At 39.0% G+C, this 14,943-nt stretch overlaps 1 protein-coding gene across 3 annotated transcripts in view; it reads left to right on the forward strand.

Moving 5' to 3' along the window:
- Nucleotides 1-3,047: 3,047 nt before the first annotated feature.
- LOC122060120 (ribosome biogenesis protein WDR12 homolog) overlaps nucleotides 3,048-14,943 on the forward strand; it is a 13,549-nt gene continuing 1,653 nt past the window's right edge. The window contains exons 1-14 of one of the 3 annotated variants that reach the window (XR_006134256.1): nucleotides 3,049-3,413; nucleotides 3,522-3,775; nucleotides 4,012-4,112; nucleotides 4,404-4,510; nucleotides 4,791-4,826; nucleotides 4,994-5,079; nucleotides 10,923-10,990; nucleotides 11,093-11,203; nucleotides 11,309-11,434; nucleotides 12,430-12,573; nucleotides 13,446-13,554; nucleotides 13,653-13,728; nucleotides 13,842-13,934; nucleotides 14,023-14,116. Coding sequence is in view for 1 of the 3 variants with exons in the window: in XM_042623303.1 (XP_042479237.1) it covers nucleotides 3,613-3,775; nucleotides 4,012-4,112; nucleotides 4,404-4,510; nucleotides 4,791-4,826; nucleotides 4,994-5,079; nucleotides 10,923-10,990; nucleotides 11,093-11,203; nucleotides 11,309-11,434; nucleotides 12,430-12,573; nucleotides 13,446-13,554; nucleotides 13,653-13,789; nucleotides 13,899-13,934; nucleotides 14,023-14,115 (1,317 nt within the window). In the remaining 2 variants the exon portion in view is untranslated. Of the gene's footprint in view, nucleotides 3,414-3,521; nucleotides 3,776-4,011; nucleotides 4,113-4,403; nucleotides 4,511-4,790; nucleotides 4,827-4,993; nucleotides 5,080-10,922; nucleotides 10,991-11,092; nucleotides 11,204-11,308; nucleotides 11,435-12,429; nucleotides 12,574-13,445; nucleotides 13,555-13,652; nucleotides 13,935-14,022; nucleotides 14,117-14,943 lie in introns of those variants that run through there. The other 2 variants (XM_042623303.1, XR_006134255.1) reach the window with 2 other exon arrangements.

Consider the following 14,943-nt stretch of genomic DNA (forward strand, 5'->3'; position numbering starts at 1 on the left):
GAAAGGATAACTCCTACAATATGCCATGCTGTGGGTCCTATGGGGAATGGCTTGATCCGTGTGATAGCGGGCCTAACACTGATCTCATTGGTGAAATTCAGTCCAATATGAAGGAAAGTGGTACAAAGTTGAATCTATAGTTTGTTACTCATTCTGGGTTTAAATTTTACCAATGATCTGGGTCTCAGATTCTTCATTACATGATCCGTCTCAAGTTCTGCCATGTGGCAGATTGTAATGACATTTGGGGCGAATAATGTATGTTTCTTTATAATTGGCATCTAAATTCCGTTCCCATTCCTATATGTGCTTCTGTTTCATTTGTAACAACTAAATCTGGGGAGGCAATGATCTAATAGAATTCAGATCCTATATTGCATGCCGATCATCCAGTGCCTCATACATGGATAAAATGGGGTGATGATAATATCTTACAATCCAAATGTCTCAAATAGAGTGGATTTTAACTGAATTAGCAGTGTTTATACATCTTAGCAGAAATATTAATCAAACATTTCCTAGCTATAGCGTCTTTGGCCATCTCCTTCAGCCTAGTAATAAAATAGTTTATTTATTTATTTATTTTTAATATTTAAAATTTTTGAGTGAATAAGTAATAAAATAGTTGTTAGGTTTTATTCAAAAATTTGTGTGATTTGAAAAATACTCCATTTCTAATTGGAGTGGTATAGAAACCCAACACCAAAAGATTAATTATTTTTAATTAGTTTCATTAAAAAAATCAAGAAGATCCTCCATGTCGCTCCACACCATGTTCATCATCTGTCCCTTTTCTCTTTTCTCTTGATGTCTTTACTCCTCGTAGAAGTCCCCCCTCATAGCCACTCACCACTTTTTCCTGGTGGTTGTTATTATTATTATTATTGTTATTTGATAAACTCAAGTTGGCTATTATTGTCACATGCTAGTTACATTAGTGCTTGATTCATATTTAGTCATTGAATAATTTTCACAATAAAATATGGGACATGGATCAATACACTAGCATTATACATTGGCATCAAGTAAGCTTAGAGGGAACCGTCCCCTTTTGGTGGGTGTTGGAGTGTACTGTTAGAGAATACACATATTAATGATGAGAGAGGAGAGAGAATGTGTGTGGACGTATACATATGAGGTCGCGTATGCATCATTTACGATGAAGAATATGTCATTTGTCAGAGTTTGTGAAGAGGCCATATTTTCTTCCCATGTGATATACTTGAATGGGCATTGGCCAATCTATATGATTAAAAATCTTAAAACTATTCCACTAGTTAATTTTAAGCTTAATACAACTATGATATTTGTCTACACGCTAGTGCAATGGCTGCACAAGCGGGTTATATAATTTTCGCTAGTGCCTCCTCCTCTATCGTCTCGTAATAGGGGATAAATATGTCATTCAAGGTTTTAAAATTAGGGATCAATCTCAATCAATACAAATCCAAATCAATATCAAATCGATTAAGATTTGAAAATTGATCTCAACTGATACTAATCCAAGTAACCTCCAATAATCTGATCATATCGGATTTTTAAAACTATGATGTTATTATATAAGATGACACGTGTATGACCTAGGCGGAGAAGACTAGCGCCCATTAATTGGGTTTTAATTTTTTGCATTGAGCGGTGAGGTGCAATGAGCATTCGGGCACATGCCCCAAGGGACTCTCAGCCACTCAATGCTCACTGCACTCGTGCAGTGACTGTAAACAATTTTCATGCCCATTAATTTCTTTTCAAACATTTTTTGGACAAAAAAATGCCAACCAATAGTGTACACTATGCCTAAACAGTCTCTAAGGCAACGTTTGACAACATTTTCAGCTGTTTCTGTGTTTAAAAATAACATAAATGATTTTCCCAGAAACGGATTTTTTGATATTTGATAAACTTGTTTCTCGAATTGAGTAGGGTTGGGTAGAGAGCTTTGGTCGGTGTGCGTTTTGCAACGGAATTCGAACTTCAATCTCCAACAACGATTCAATAATCGATTCATGTGGGTCCGAAGAAAATTGGAAGAAATTCACAAAGGAATCCATGGATGTGGATTTAAGGCTTTCACTAGCAAAGCAAAAATTCAATGTATTCCTTCTCGTTTCTTGGAGAATCTTCGAGCTTTGGAAAGCCACCAGGTAAGGTAATTGCTAGGTTGGGAGATGCAAACTTTTCATTGGGGGTCCATCGATTTTTTGACCCATAAGTTGTTCCAAGAAATGGAAAAACTGGTTTGACTTGTTTCATCAAACCAGTTTCTGGACACAATAATAAGCATAAATTTTTATTTATATTTCAAAAAACAGGTGAACAAAACAGATTTATCAAATGTTGCATTTAATAGTCATTCAATTCCAGAAACGACATATTTGTGTCAAAATGCGGTTTAAAAAAAAATGGTGTTTGGTGAACCTGTTTTAGGTATGATTACCGTAGTTTTTATTTTTATTGTATTTGGAATAAAACCGAAATGTCGGAACAAGATTTTGTCGTTCTATCATTTTGTGTTTCTGGCATTTTTTCCCCTTTTTTCGTTTAATATTAAAAAAAAAAAAAAGGAAAAAATATCAAGTTGACACTAAATGCTTTATTCTGGTATTTGTTCCTATAAAAAGGAAAAATGCCAAAAACGTTTTTCTAAATAACTACCAAACACAGCCAAGCAATTTGGGGGGGGGGGGTGTTTTTGCGTTTCTGAGCATAGAAAAATGAAAAAACATATTTTAAAAAACGTTATCAAGCGGAGTCTGTCTTCTCCGTCTAGGCTAAAACACATGTGGGCTTTTCACCTTACGTGGAGAATAATACTCTCCCCTGATGTGGAGCTGATGTGAGACTTCACAAAACCCTATGGATCTAGATCCTCTGTTATTATTCTTGGGTTATTTTAAGTGCAAAAGACGACATATGGCAAGGACTATCTATGTGGACGGCTATGAGGAGAGAGGAACATGACCACAAAGATCCGGTTTTAATTGAATCACTCAAACCGGTCTGCCACGAACCCAGATGGAATCGACCACTTGCCCTAATATTTCATTTTTGAAATCTGAAACAGAGCAGTCACTTGTCTCTCTCGCCCGAAGCACTCTCTTCTTTCTCTTCTACGCTCTCAGATCCTCTGCGATTTCCCCAAGCTCTCTCTTCAACCACTTACTACACAGTAAAATTCTCCCACAGAAGGAGAGTTTTTTTTTTTGGGTGGGTGGGGTGGAAGAAAAACAAATGGAACAACTCGAACAAATGGAATCCTCCAAATACGCTACCTTTGAAGCTTGATCTACAGAACCCAATACAGTAAAGACAGAGAAAACAGGGGTTTGATTGAATCACTCAAACTGGTCTGCCACGACTAGGCGAGTTAACACCTAGACCGGCCATTTTCCCTCCTTTTCGCCACCCTTGAAGAGGTGCCAGTTTCTTCGTTCACCATCTCCCACACCTCTCTCTCGCTCTGTATTCTATTTCCTCAGTCCGTTCGTCTGAGAAAGATTGCTTTTTTTTTTTCAATCAAATAGGTGAAGCTCAGGTCTGCTCGGAGAGGCGAAAGGGTTTATCAGTGGTTTTTGGACACCGGTTAACTTTGTTTCATCATCTCTTTCCGCATTCATGGAGTTTAACGGAGATGTAGCCGAATCATCAAGGCGGGTTCAGGTACGCTTTGTATCGAAGCTCCAGCCTGCTATGAGAGTTCCAGCATCTTCCATTGCAATACCCTCCAACCTTACCAGGATGGGTCTATCTGCTGTTGTCAATAATCTTCTCAAAGCTGGTAATTTTTTATTTTTTAATGCGTTTCCCATATCTGGGTCCATTGACTTGTGGCAATCTGTCTCTTTGATTATGGATTCTGGGTTTCTTTTTTTTAATCTGCTGCCAGTTTCTGTGCTTGATTTCATGTGTGGCCTGGTTTCTTGGAAGCTCATATAAATGTTGTTGCTCGACCTTGTCTCTTTTAGGTCACATTCTATTTGATATTATTTTCGTGCAACGTTTGATTGTTCTCAGGAAATTCTGATTGGGAACCTCAACCTTTTGATTTTCTCATTGATGGTGAGCTGGTTCGGATGCCACTTGAACAGTTTCTCCTCGCCAAGGGCATTTCCGCGGTAATTGTGTTCTTTTCATGTTATCCTTACTCTGTCATCAAGTAAACATGTTATCTGACCTACATATCTCTTTATTTAGTCGAATTGTTTGATAATTGCTACATTTATGTACTGTTTTACTGGGACTTTTTTTTTTGTTTGAAAACAAAAGATTTAGAAATTTATTTTATTGCCTTTGCTCTATTGGGTATCCAACCGGTGTTTTACCAGTGCATGGTTTGAGTGTGGTATTTGACATTTCATGTGGCTTAACTCCTTACTCATACATGGAATTATTTATGTATGTTACAGGAGAAAATTCTTGAAATTGAATACATTAGGGCTGTAGCCCCACGAAAGCAGGAGGAACCATGTTTACATGATGATTGGGTCAGTGCAGTCGATGGTTCTAATCCTAGGTATGCATGTCCATGGTTAAAAAATAAGAAGAGAAAGAAAGTGTCATTTAGTCCTCTATTTTTATATTTCGCTGCTTCAACTTGGATTTGTGCTGCATTTGTTTCTGATTAGAGGCTCAACACTTTATGCGTAATACATGATTTTATTTCCTTTCGATTTAATAGTGAAATGAGGAAAAGGGGGGGAGGGAAGAGGTTGACAGGGTTTTTTTTTTGGTCTTGCTATAAAAGAGTTATCAAATCATTATATTCTAAAGATCATACATGTATCATCTCACAGGTTCATATTAACTGGGTGCTACGATAGTTTTGCAAGGTAAATGCTTGAACAAGATCTTATTCTATATTCTTTTAGTGTACATTATGAACTTATTTATTCATTTATTTCATTTGACTTGTTTCTTCCTAACTAGTTTCTTCTTCATAAGGAGCTCAAGTTTGAAGAGTATTTGTATTTTACGTTCCATCATATACTTTTTCCAGGGTATGGAAAGCTGGTAGACTGTGTACACATATCTTAGAGGGACATAATGATGCAGTTACTGCTGTAACTACTGTTAATCAAAAAGGTATGATGACAGTTGAGATGGTTATCCTCTCACAGATTTGCATTTCCCTTTCCAAGACATCCATCTCAGTTTATTCAAATTGCTGCTCAATTTTGTATGGTTGGTATCTTCTCTCTTACTGACCGAACAAAAGGGATATTGCGTGGTAGATATTTTCCTCATTTCTTGTGATACAGTGTAAAATTTTTTTAAAGTCAGAAGAAACATAGTTGCATAGGGGGAATTGAGTCCCTAGAACGCTGGTTAGAGGAAATCTATATAGCCATTGATTCTTAAGTTAGCTTGTTGATGCGGATCCGGATTCCAAGGACCGAAATCGGATCGCTTATGGGCCACAAAAATGACCAAAATCTCAAATTTAATGGTTGAAGGGTATTCTTGTAATTTCATAAACAAGCAGGTCCTTAGAAATAATTATATGGCAGCTGGGTAGTTCTAGAACTAAAAAAAAAACTTTAACATGAGGGCTTATTTTGAATTTTAAAAGAAAAGGGAGTATAACCTGAAATAAAGTCCAGCCAGGGGTCTTAATGTAAAATTAAAAACTTATCTTCTTCTTCTCCACGATAAGCTGAAACCAGTGGTAAGAAAAGATAGAAGGCGGTGAGGAGAACTCTCTCTCTGCACCTCGATTCAGCCCCAAACCTTGGGCGAAGCTTGGATCCTCTATGGCCCTTTGATTCCCACCAAAAGACACTTCGAAACACCAAGCAAAGAAGAACAGTTCCTCTGCAAATCAAATCTGGGCGGTAGTTCTAAATAACTTGAGTTGCAGGTTTTGTGGCTTACAGCAGGAAGTATTTTCAGGTCTGAGATTCAAGGTTTAAGGTCGCCCTTCCTTGGTGAACTAATTCCCAAAAGTTGCTGAAGAAAGAAGATGAGATGAAGGAGAGCTATCGACTTCTATGGGTCACCAGCGTCCTCTCAAAACAGGGCAGCAAGGGTCACTGTGATACCCTTCTATAATAACAGTGAAGAAGAAACCAGCGATTGATGGAGGAAAGGGGAAGACGAGAGATTTCAGTGGGGATAATAGAGAGAAAATTTCAGAGAGGGAAGAAAGGGGAAATCGACAGCCATGGTTCTCATACCATAACTCTTAATCAAATTTCTATTCTTCAAATCTCAAAACTGAAATTTCTCCATGAGTACATGTCCAATATAAAGGAAAAATTAGACAATTAATGGCAACTTACTTGAAAATAGAAACTAATCTATATAGCAACTAAATAAAAATCAAATCTAAATTAAAATACTATCAAACTAATTTCTAAACCAAAAAGGAAAGTAAATGGTAAAATTCTCAAATCAAAGAGATCCCTTCCATCGCCCAACTGCATCACTTGTTCATTTTATTTATTGGGCCTTACACTTGGTTTCTACTGGTCTAGGAACCAAATTTTTTGTTCACTGTATTTTCTTTTGTGTCTAAGATTTTAACCTAGTTGAGCAAGCAATAGTACTTCTGTTAGATCAAACACCAAGAAATACGAAAATAAAATAGACAAAAGATCTGCACGACATAGAGATTTAGCAAAGTTCACACACCAGTGTGGTGTGCTATGTCCTCGGGTGAAGAAGAAAATGTTTCACTATGCAGAAGAGAGATTACACCCAAGCAGCGGCGAGAAAACTCGCTCTGAAACCCTAGCTCGATAAACCCCTAAAATACAATGACTTTCTCAACAAGACAATAGTACATTATATACTCCAAGTCACGGGTCGACCCATCGGGTCGTAGTCGATCCGGTCAAACCATAGCCCCTGCACTCCCATACGAGATCAGTGATGGGTTCCGGGCTTGGGTCTATTGGCCCAACCCCTCTGCTTTCATCACAGATCTTAGAAAACTTCCCATTCGGGTCTCCACCAAAATATGTTGGAGCGGGCCAATCTTCAAAACGGGTCAAGAATTCGAGACAAACTTAACTTCTTATCTGAAGAAGCTAAATGGAAGAAGCATCTTACACATCTTCAAAAGATAGCAGAAAATCCAATTCTTTGGCTCTAGAACCTTCCCTGATATCCAGTCTACCTATCATGTTATATCTTTTGTCTCAGACTAGTCATGATGCCTAAAATCTAAATCCCTGCCAGAGTTCCAAATGTTACTCCATCAAGATGCATCTTAATTATGAATTCTGGGTGACACCAACTTAACACATCCCTCAGTATATCTTGAATGTTGAAATGCACCTAGTTTCAACAGGCTTGAGTCATTTGTAGAATACCAATGTCACACCCCGCCTCCTCTAGGCCAAGGTATGCGGCACTGGATACCCATATCCAGTCAGCCTAACCCTCCAGGATCATAGATACAATACCCCAATCCGTAAATGCCACCAAGATCACAATTAAAATCAGAGTACGCATATAAGATTTGTAAACTTTACTCTACTACTGGTGATTCACTAAATGATAATTACAATATACCAAAATTCATTTGAATTCCGAACACAGGTATTACAAGATTATAAATAATACATAAGGATAAATTACTGAAAATAACGAAGTGATGTCCATCAACATGGTGTCATGTAGACACAAACCTCACCATTGCACTGAAGCCCCCAAGGCTGCCTCAGCATTGGTTCCATCATCTAAAAAGGGTGCAACAAATGGGGTGAGCTTCCACGAAGCCCAGTGAGGGGTACACACACACACATTCATCCACAACAATTAATAAAATCGAAACAAGTATAAATGCTCACCCACAACAATATGTTGTTATATGAATGCAATTAAATGAATGAAATGATATGATCCGGTTATTAGCAAACAATTCTAAGCAACAATTTCTAAGTCCATAGGGGTATAAGTGCTACTGCAACATAGGTGATATCCTCTGTCATGAATGTACGTTATCAGTCCCCAAGGATACAAACTAGTTGCGAGTTAGGAGCTTGTCGGTTCTGGAACCACATCGTTACCCGGCAAACCCTATTAATAATCCCCCAATAATACCACTACATTGAATCAAATATCGCATGTAGGGCATGCCCACCACCGAATCAAACATTGTGTGAGGGATTGTCACGATGCTGGCATCTGCGTACCTTAGTCACCGGAAATAGTCCCCAACCTCGGACCGTCAAATGAAAGGATTAGCCAATACGTAAACTCCTATTGACAAGGGTTGTAGCACCAGGGTGGTTATCCTAGCCCAATGCATCCTAATATGCCACCACATTTCAATCACACACACACACATCCACCCTAGGCAAGCAGTGCCGTTGGCACCAACCGTTGGTCACCCTACACCCCAGTCACACACATACACACTCACCCTCACCCTCACCCTCACCTTGAGTATGCTGTGCTGGTGGCACCAACCGTTGGCCACCCTGCGCCCCAGTCACACAAACACACACTCACCCTGAGCATGCAGTGCTGCGGCACCAACTGTTGGCCACCCTGCACCCTAGTCACACACACGCACGCATAACCATAATCCACATTCTCATGCCACATCAACACTTTCCACAAAGACAAGATAATAAATGCAAAATGACATGATTCACCCACATATGCGATATGACGCAAGCATTCCATAAAAGCATACAAAATCCCCTCACCTCGAAAACCCGAATCAACTGTTCGTTAAATTTCTATAATCATGTACCTCGCCGAGTAGGTTAGGTCCCTAGCCAATTGAAGGAATTTATGTTAGCATTTATATACTTAAATTATCCTCATTATATTCTAATTATGATCCTAACCCAACTCTGGAACATAGGTTCTGTAAGATCACTAGTAGATGGGCACCGGTTGGTGGTGCTCTCGCGTCGTGTAGCCTTATTGCTGGACGGTTCTATTTATTGAAAATAAAGGGGTTTTTGGTAAATGCTTAAGCATAGGGAAAGTCTTCCTATAATTCAAATGACCGGTCAAAAGAGGGTCAAAACAATGTGCTTGGCGGTTTCTCCGGTGGATGCTCACCGGCTGGTAAACGCCGGTGAGTTCACCGGTTGATGAAACTGAGGGGTAAAATCTCATTTTTGGTACCTACAGGGTTCACTGGTGGATGGATCTGCAAGGTCTGAAAACCTCAAAATTACATCTACAGGGTTCACTGGTGGATGGTTCCTACCTTCACCGGCTGGCCGGTGACCATCAGCCGGTGAAGTTGAAACCAGGGTTTCCTTGCCCAGCTCGGCCCCATAGGCCTTGTGGCCCCTTTTACATGGTGGTGGGAGTGTGTGTTTTTCAGTGGGGTGTCATTTCCCAACTCCATTCCTCCCTTCTCCTTCTTTTGTATAGTTTACAAATTGGGTTTTGTGATTTTAGGGTTGGTTTGCTTGTAGGGCACCCTCACACACTTCACTTAGCTTAGGTTGAGTGAAATTAGTGAGTGGATCAACATAGGGTTTCAAGATACACCCAATTTCCCAATACACGATTCTAGGTTAAGTTAAATTGGGGAGGACTTAGGTTGAGCTCCTGGAATGGTCATTAATGGCTCATGTAATCACTCCCACACACCATACATAGGTTTAATTTCGTTTTCGCCAACCTAAATTTTTAGTAGAATGGTTAGCTATAGAGGATTTGGGAAAGGTTCATTGTTTTAGGGTTTATTTGCCCAAATTGGGATTTTAGATGGGGATTTCATAGGGGATTGTCCATAGACTCAATTGTGACCATTCTAACCTTAGTTTAGGTGCAAGACATCTTTTCCCCAACCTGGGGTTAGGTTAGGATGTTAGGTCATAGAGGATTTGGGCAAATTCCCAAATCCTAGGATTTTGGGTTGCCAAATTTTGGGGCTTTTCATATGGGAGGTTTCTCACATTCAATGTGAGTGTTTAACTTGCTTGATTGGGTCCCTCACACCAAAATCCCCCATTGAATTTGTAGACTAGGTATGTGGGTAGAGGGATTTCGATTAGGATTTTCCCCAACCTAGCCTAGGTCTAGAATGGGGTATGAGAGAGAGAGAGAGAGAGAGAGAGAGAGAGAGAGAGAGAGAGAATCATCTAAATGGTAGAGAGAGGAACTTACCTTCAATGGGTGGGTGTTCCCCTTGTTCTCTTCTTCCTTCTCCCTTGCTCTCCTCTTCCTCTTCCTCCTTCTTCTTCTTTCTCCCTCCCCTTGTTTCTATTTTGGTAGGAGAAGAAATGAATGGTAAGAGTCCTATTTATAGCCACTTAAGTCCCACTAAGGGCTGGTTGGGGAATTAATGGGTTTTTGCCCAATACCGGGTTATTCCTCCATTCGGCACTAATGGACCCACTTCGAGATGTCCCGCCACATTAATCAACTCCCAAACATGTTGTTCCATCAATGTGGATGAGTTTGGGGTGCACGATCATGAGGTCTCAGGTCCCATGGCAAAATAACGCGAAACTGACTTGTGCACTCATCGGAGGGTTTTCATTGGCTGATGACCATCAGCCAGTGAAGGCTAAACTGGTCTCCTTTATGTGAAAATGGATCCTTAAGTTGAGTGGGGCCTTCTCAAGGTGTTTTCGGTGTGTGGGCCCCACCTCTTGGTACATTTCACTAACAAGGTTCGGGGAAATTCTTTTCAATGGTAGAGTACATACCTTAACTACTTCAATGGTTTGTAGTCCTTCCATGCAGTAAGCCAGGCAAATCCGTAAGTTACTAGTGGTTGTCACCTGGTTGCATCAACCATGTTCAAAAGTTGAAATTAGTCCGGGTTTTTTTGGGCACGGGTATAACAACCAAATTTCTGTAGGTCTGTGAAACTGGTTTCCGTCAGCGTTGGTACTTGGTGCCCTTGCAATTTCTAAATGAATGAACTGTGTGTAAATATTTGTTTTCATGAGCAATCCTTATTCGTATTTGTCAATTAATTTGGTAATGCCGTGCTTTTATAGGTACTGAGAATGTTACCAACTTATGTGTGGCCACAGCTTCAAAAGATCGGACATTAAGGTTGTGGAAGGTAAATAAGAGAAACTGTTGGTGTTGAATTTGATTTGGAACTTTATGGCCAATATCTCTTCTACTCCCCCTCCCCCCCAAAAAAAAAAAATAAATAAAAAAGTTTGATGTAGATGAGGTCCTCGATCATCCTACGAAGATTAGAGCCTTTAAAATCCTCAAGGGGCACAAATCATCTGTACAAACTGTTGCAGCTCAGATGTCTGGAGATATGGTCTGATAATTCTGTTCCATCTTTTATATGCCAATGATAATGTGTAATTGAACCAGAGGATAGTTTTATGGTGTTTTACTTCTTTTTTTGCTTCATTCACTTTAGGTTTGTTCTGGTTCCTGGGACTGTACTATCAATCTATGGCAGACAAATGAGAATGATGCAGAAGGTGATATAGTTTCAATAAAAAAGAGAAAAGTGGGAAGCAAGGGAGAAGAATTGCAGTCGGAGGTATTCATTATTTCATTCTCTAAAATAGCAAAGATTTGGTATTTTTATCAATTCCTCCTGCTTTTGTTTGTCTTAAAAAATTTAGATTCTCCTTAGAGATGGTCTTTGCCAACTGTCGTTCTAGGAAACTGTTAGGTGACGAATCTTCCTCAGAAGAAACACCCTGTAAAGTAACTCCTAGAATTGTGGACCTGCTCAAAGTCTTCTTTTTGGTACATGATTACACTGACATACTACTCTCTGTTGCATAGTGCATTTTTCTTTAGGCTTCTTGATGAACCAAATTAGAATCAACTATTATGGGTGATATTTCTTTTGCAATTAGTTTCAAGCCTCAAAAGTGAGAGGACTGGTAGAATGATGTAGGAAAGGACTGAGTTGGGTTGAGTTGAGGGAGAAGAATAGGTTGAAGACAAGTTTATCCAACATGATGCTGAATAAAAAAGACCCCCATTGCATGTATATCTAAAAGGAATTAATAGGGGAAGTGTGAGGTTTCGGAAGTAGTTCTGTCATTAGGTCTTTGAGGTTCAAAAATTATTGCCCTCCCATACAACTAGGGTCCGCTCAATTATATATCATTATGAAGTGGAAGAATGTACATTGACCTAGTTCTTAAAATTTTGCAAGCTATAGAACTTCATAACTGAGCAGGGTTTGATAAGCACTTTGTTCTTCCCAGTTCAAGTTTAACAATTGAGATAGCATTTACCTATCAACCTAGCTAAGGGTGCATTGAGAGTGGTAGCATGTTCTGCTACATGTCAACAAACCTTTTTTTTTTATCTATTTAATTGTTTCCTTCATAAGCTTTTATTCTTGTTCTATTTTATTTTACCCCTCATTTGTTTATGCAACACTTATGAAGTTGGCCTTTTAAACAGCGTTGAAATTTTACATCAGTTTTCTATTTCAGTTGTCTTTCTTTTTTCCTAGCTATATTTCATTGTGGAAGTGCTATTTATATCAGAAGAGTGACTTTTAATGACATTCAGGGGGAGGCTGTATCCACACTTGTGGGGCATACACAATGTGTATCTTCTGTTGTCTGGCCAGAACGGGAAACTATTTATTCTGCATCATGGGATCATTCTGTTAGAAGGTGGGATTTTGAAACAGGCAAAGATTCCTTGAACATAGTAAGTTTGATAACCTTATTTTGGCCTTTCTTGCAGTTGAAAAAGCATAATTTCTGATATAACATTAGATGCTAGTTTAGGAATACCAACAGCTGGTCTTTACTCTATTGGTGCTTGGTTTGGGAACTTGGTATTTTAATGAGAAAATGTAGCACCTTTGACATTACAATCTTTCTTTAAGTCATTCATCATAGTATGCCTTAGCAGGGAACTTTTTCTTTGAATTGATTGGCTTCAGTTATATTTGTATTTTTTGTACTACAGTTGTCAGAGTATGTTATGTTCCCGCAGTGGCAGGAGCCTTGTGCACTGACTATTCCCTTTTTAGTTGTCATGAGTCCCCATTGGTTTGCATGTACAAAAGTTTGGCATGAATTATATTTTGTTTCTCAAATGAGTTAGTATTCAGTAATGGGGCTGCATCATGAGATTGTAAACATTCTTCTGATGCCACCAATATGCCGGTGGGAACTTTTATTCAGTGAATTTTCTACTTTGGATAGCTCAGAAGATCAACATGTTCTAATGATGTTAACCATCAAATATTCATGGTCTTAGTCCTAACAAGTCGTTCAGTTGGATGGTCTGAAGAGAAGGTGTCTCTCATCAGTGGTTGTACTCACCACCCAGATAGGCCTATCAGGTGATTATGATTGCTGATATTTGGCTAGCTGATCATGTAAGGTTCACTGATGGACCTACCTAACCTGTGTGCCACATGGAGTGTAGGGGCATGAAATTCTATGCCAACATATTACATTGGGCTGGACATTACAGAAAATTGCATTTATAATCTATCACATAATATAATAAACATATGCACAATGGAGATAATTCAATTGGAGGTTTAATCTTCTTCATCCTCTTCATAGTTCTGCGGGAAAGCCCTCAACTGCCTTGATGTTGGAGGTGAAAGTTCTGCACTTGTTGCTGCTGGTGGTTCCGATCCTATCCTTAGGATATGGGATCCTCGAAAACCAGGTAAGTTACTCAGTTGAAAGAAGAGCAAGTAGTTGGACCTCTCTCTCATATTCCTTACATCTCAATTAAAATTAAATTAAAATTAATGTTCTGTGCAGGAACTTTAGCTCCCATCTTTCAGTTCTCATCTCACTCCTCTTGGATCACGGCTTGCAAGTGGCACAAAAAATCATGGTTTCATTTGGTTTCCGCATCTTATGATGGGAAATTGATGTTGTGGGATCTAAGAACTGCGGTATTGTCTCCCACCTGTATTTTTATGCTGATTCTGTACTGTGATTTTTCAGGTATGGAGGCTAATTTACCTTTCTTTGATGTCCAATCAAAACACCTTTTTGAATCAGTGGCCACTGGCAGTTCTAAACTCACATAATGACAAGGTACCTCTTTTTCCCACTTGTGTTTCTTCATTGATCATGTGTACGGGCTGCTATTTTCTCTTACATTGGGGCCTGCATTGAAATACAGGTGCTATGTGCTGACTGGTGGAAAGGTGATAGCATAGTCAGCGGTGGAGCAGACTCGAAACTTTGCATTTCTTCTGAAATTCCTTTTGAGTGAGGTATGGTTATAATATGATCTTCTGTTCTTTGACCAACTTATCCATTCGAAAACAATTTTCTAGGCATTTGTTTGCCTAGAAACTTTCTGATTGCAAGTTTCAGGAGAGGAAGTTTTTGGTACTTCTTACCTTCAAATTTGGCATTCAGTTTTGATTTCCCTTTACTTTCCCTGTTGTTGAAGGACTCTTTATCAATTTTTATCCAACTAGATGTCAAGTTTTTTTTCCCACTTCCCTGGAAAACCAACCATCCATTACAAAATTGGACGTCAAATTAAACTGATATTGATTTCATTTCTTTAATTTTTTAATCAATCTTCTGTAGTCCTCTCCAATTTTAATTATTTCCTTAATCTCTCTTGTTTTATCGTGTCACAATTGCACTTGACAACGTATGTCATATGCATTGGCTCCTTATAGTTCCCATTTGCACAGGAGATGAGGCTAAATCAATATAGTCAAAACTGGTGTTGATGCAATTTTGTCAACTCACACACCCAAGTATTTAGTATTCGGGCTCATGGACAGTTGCTCACTTTCATTCTTGATCTGATCCTAATATCACTCTGCTGAGTTTCAGGATAACAGGGTAATTCAGGCATGATGCAACAATAGGGTCTGTTGTAGTAGTACTTAGGCTCCGTTTGGTGTCGTTCTAAAAAAATGTTTCTGGAGTTTTTTCGTTCTATTGGAACGAAAAAACGGAATCTTCTGTTTGGTGCACTTATGGTCCGTTTCTGTTTTTTTGGAACAAAAAGTGAAAAAAAAAAACTGAAAAAACAAGATTGGATGGAACTCCATTTCCATCTTCCCTGTTTCGTTCCATT

The sequence above is a fragment of the Macadamia integrifolia genome, chromosome 13, assembly GCF_013358625.1.
Source record: "Macadamia integrifolia cultivar HAES 741 chromosome 13, SCU_Mint_v3, whole genome shotgun sequence".
Lineage (NCBI taxonomy): Eukaryota > Viridiplantae > Streptophyta > Magnoliopsida > Proteales > Proteaceae > Macadamia > Macadamia integrifolia.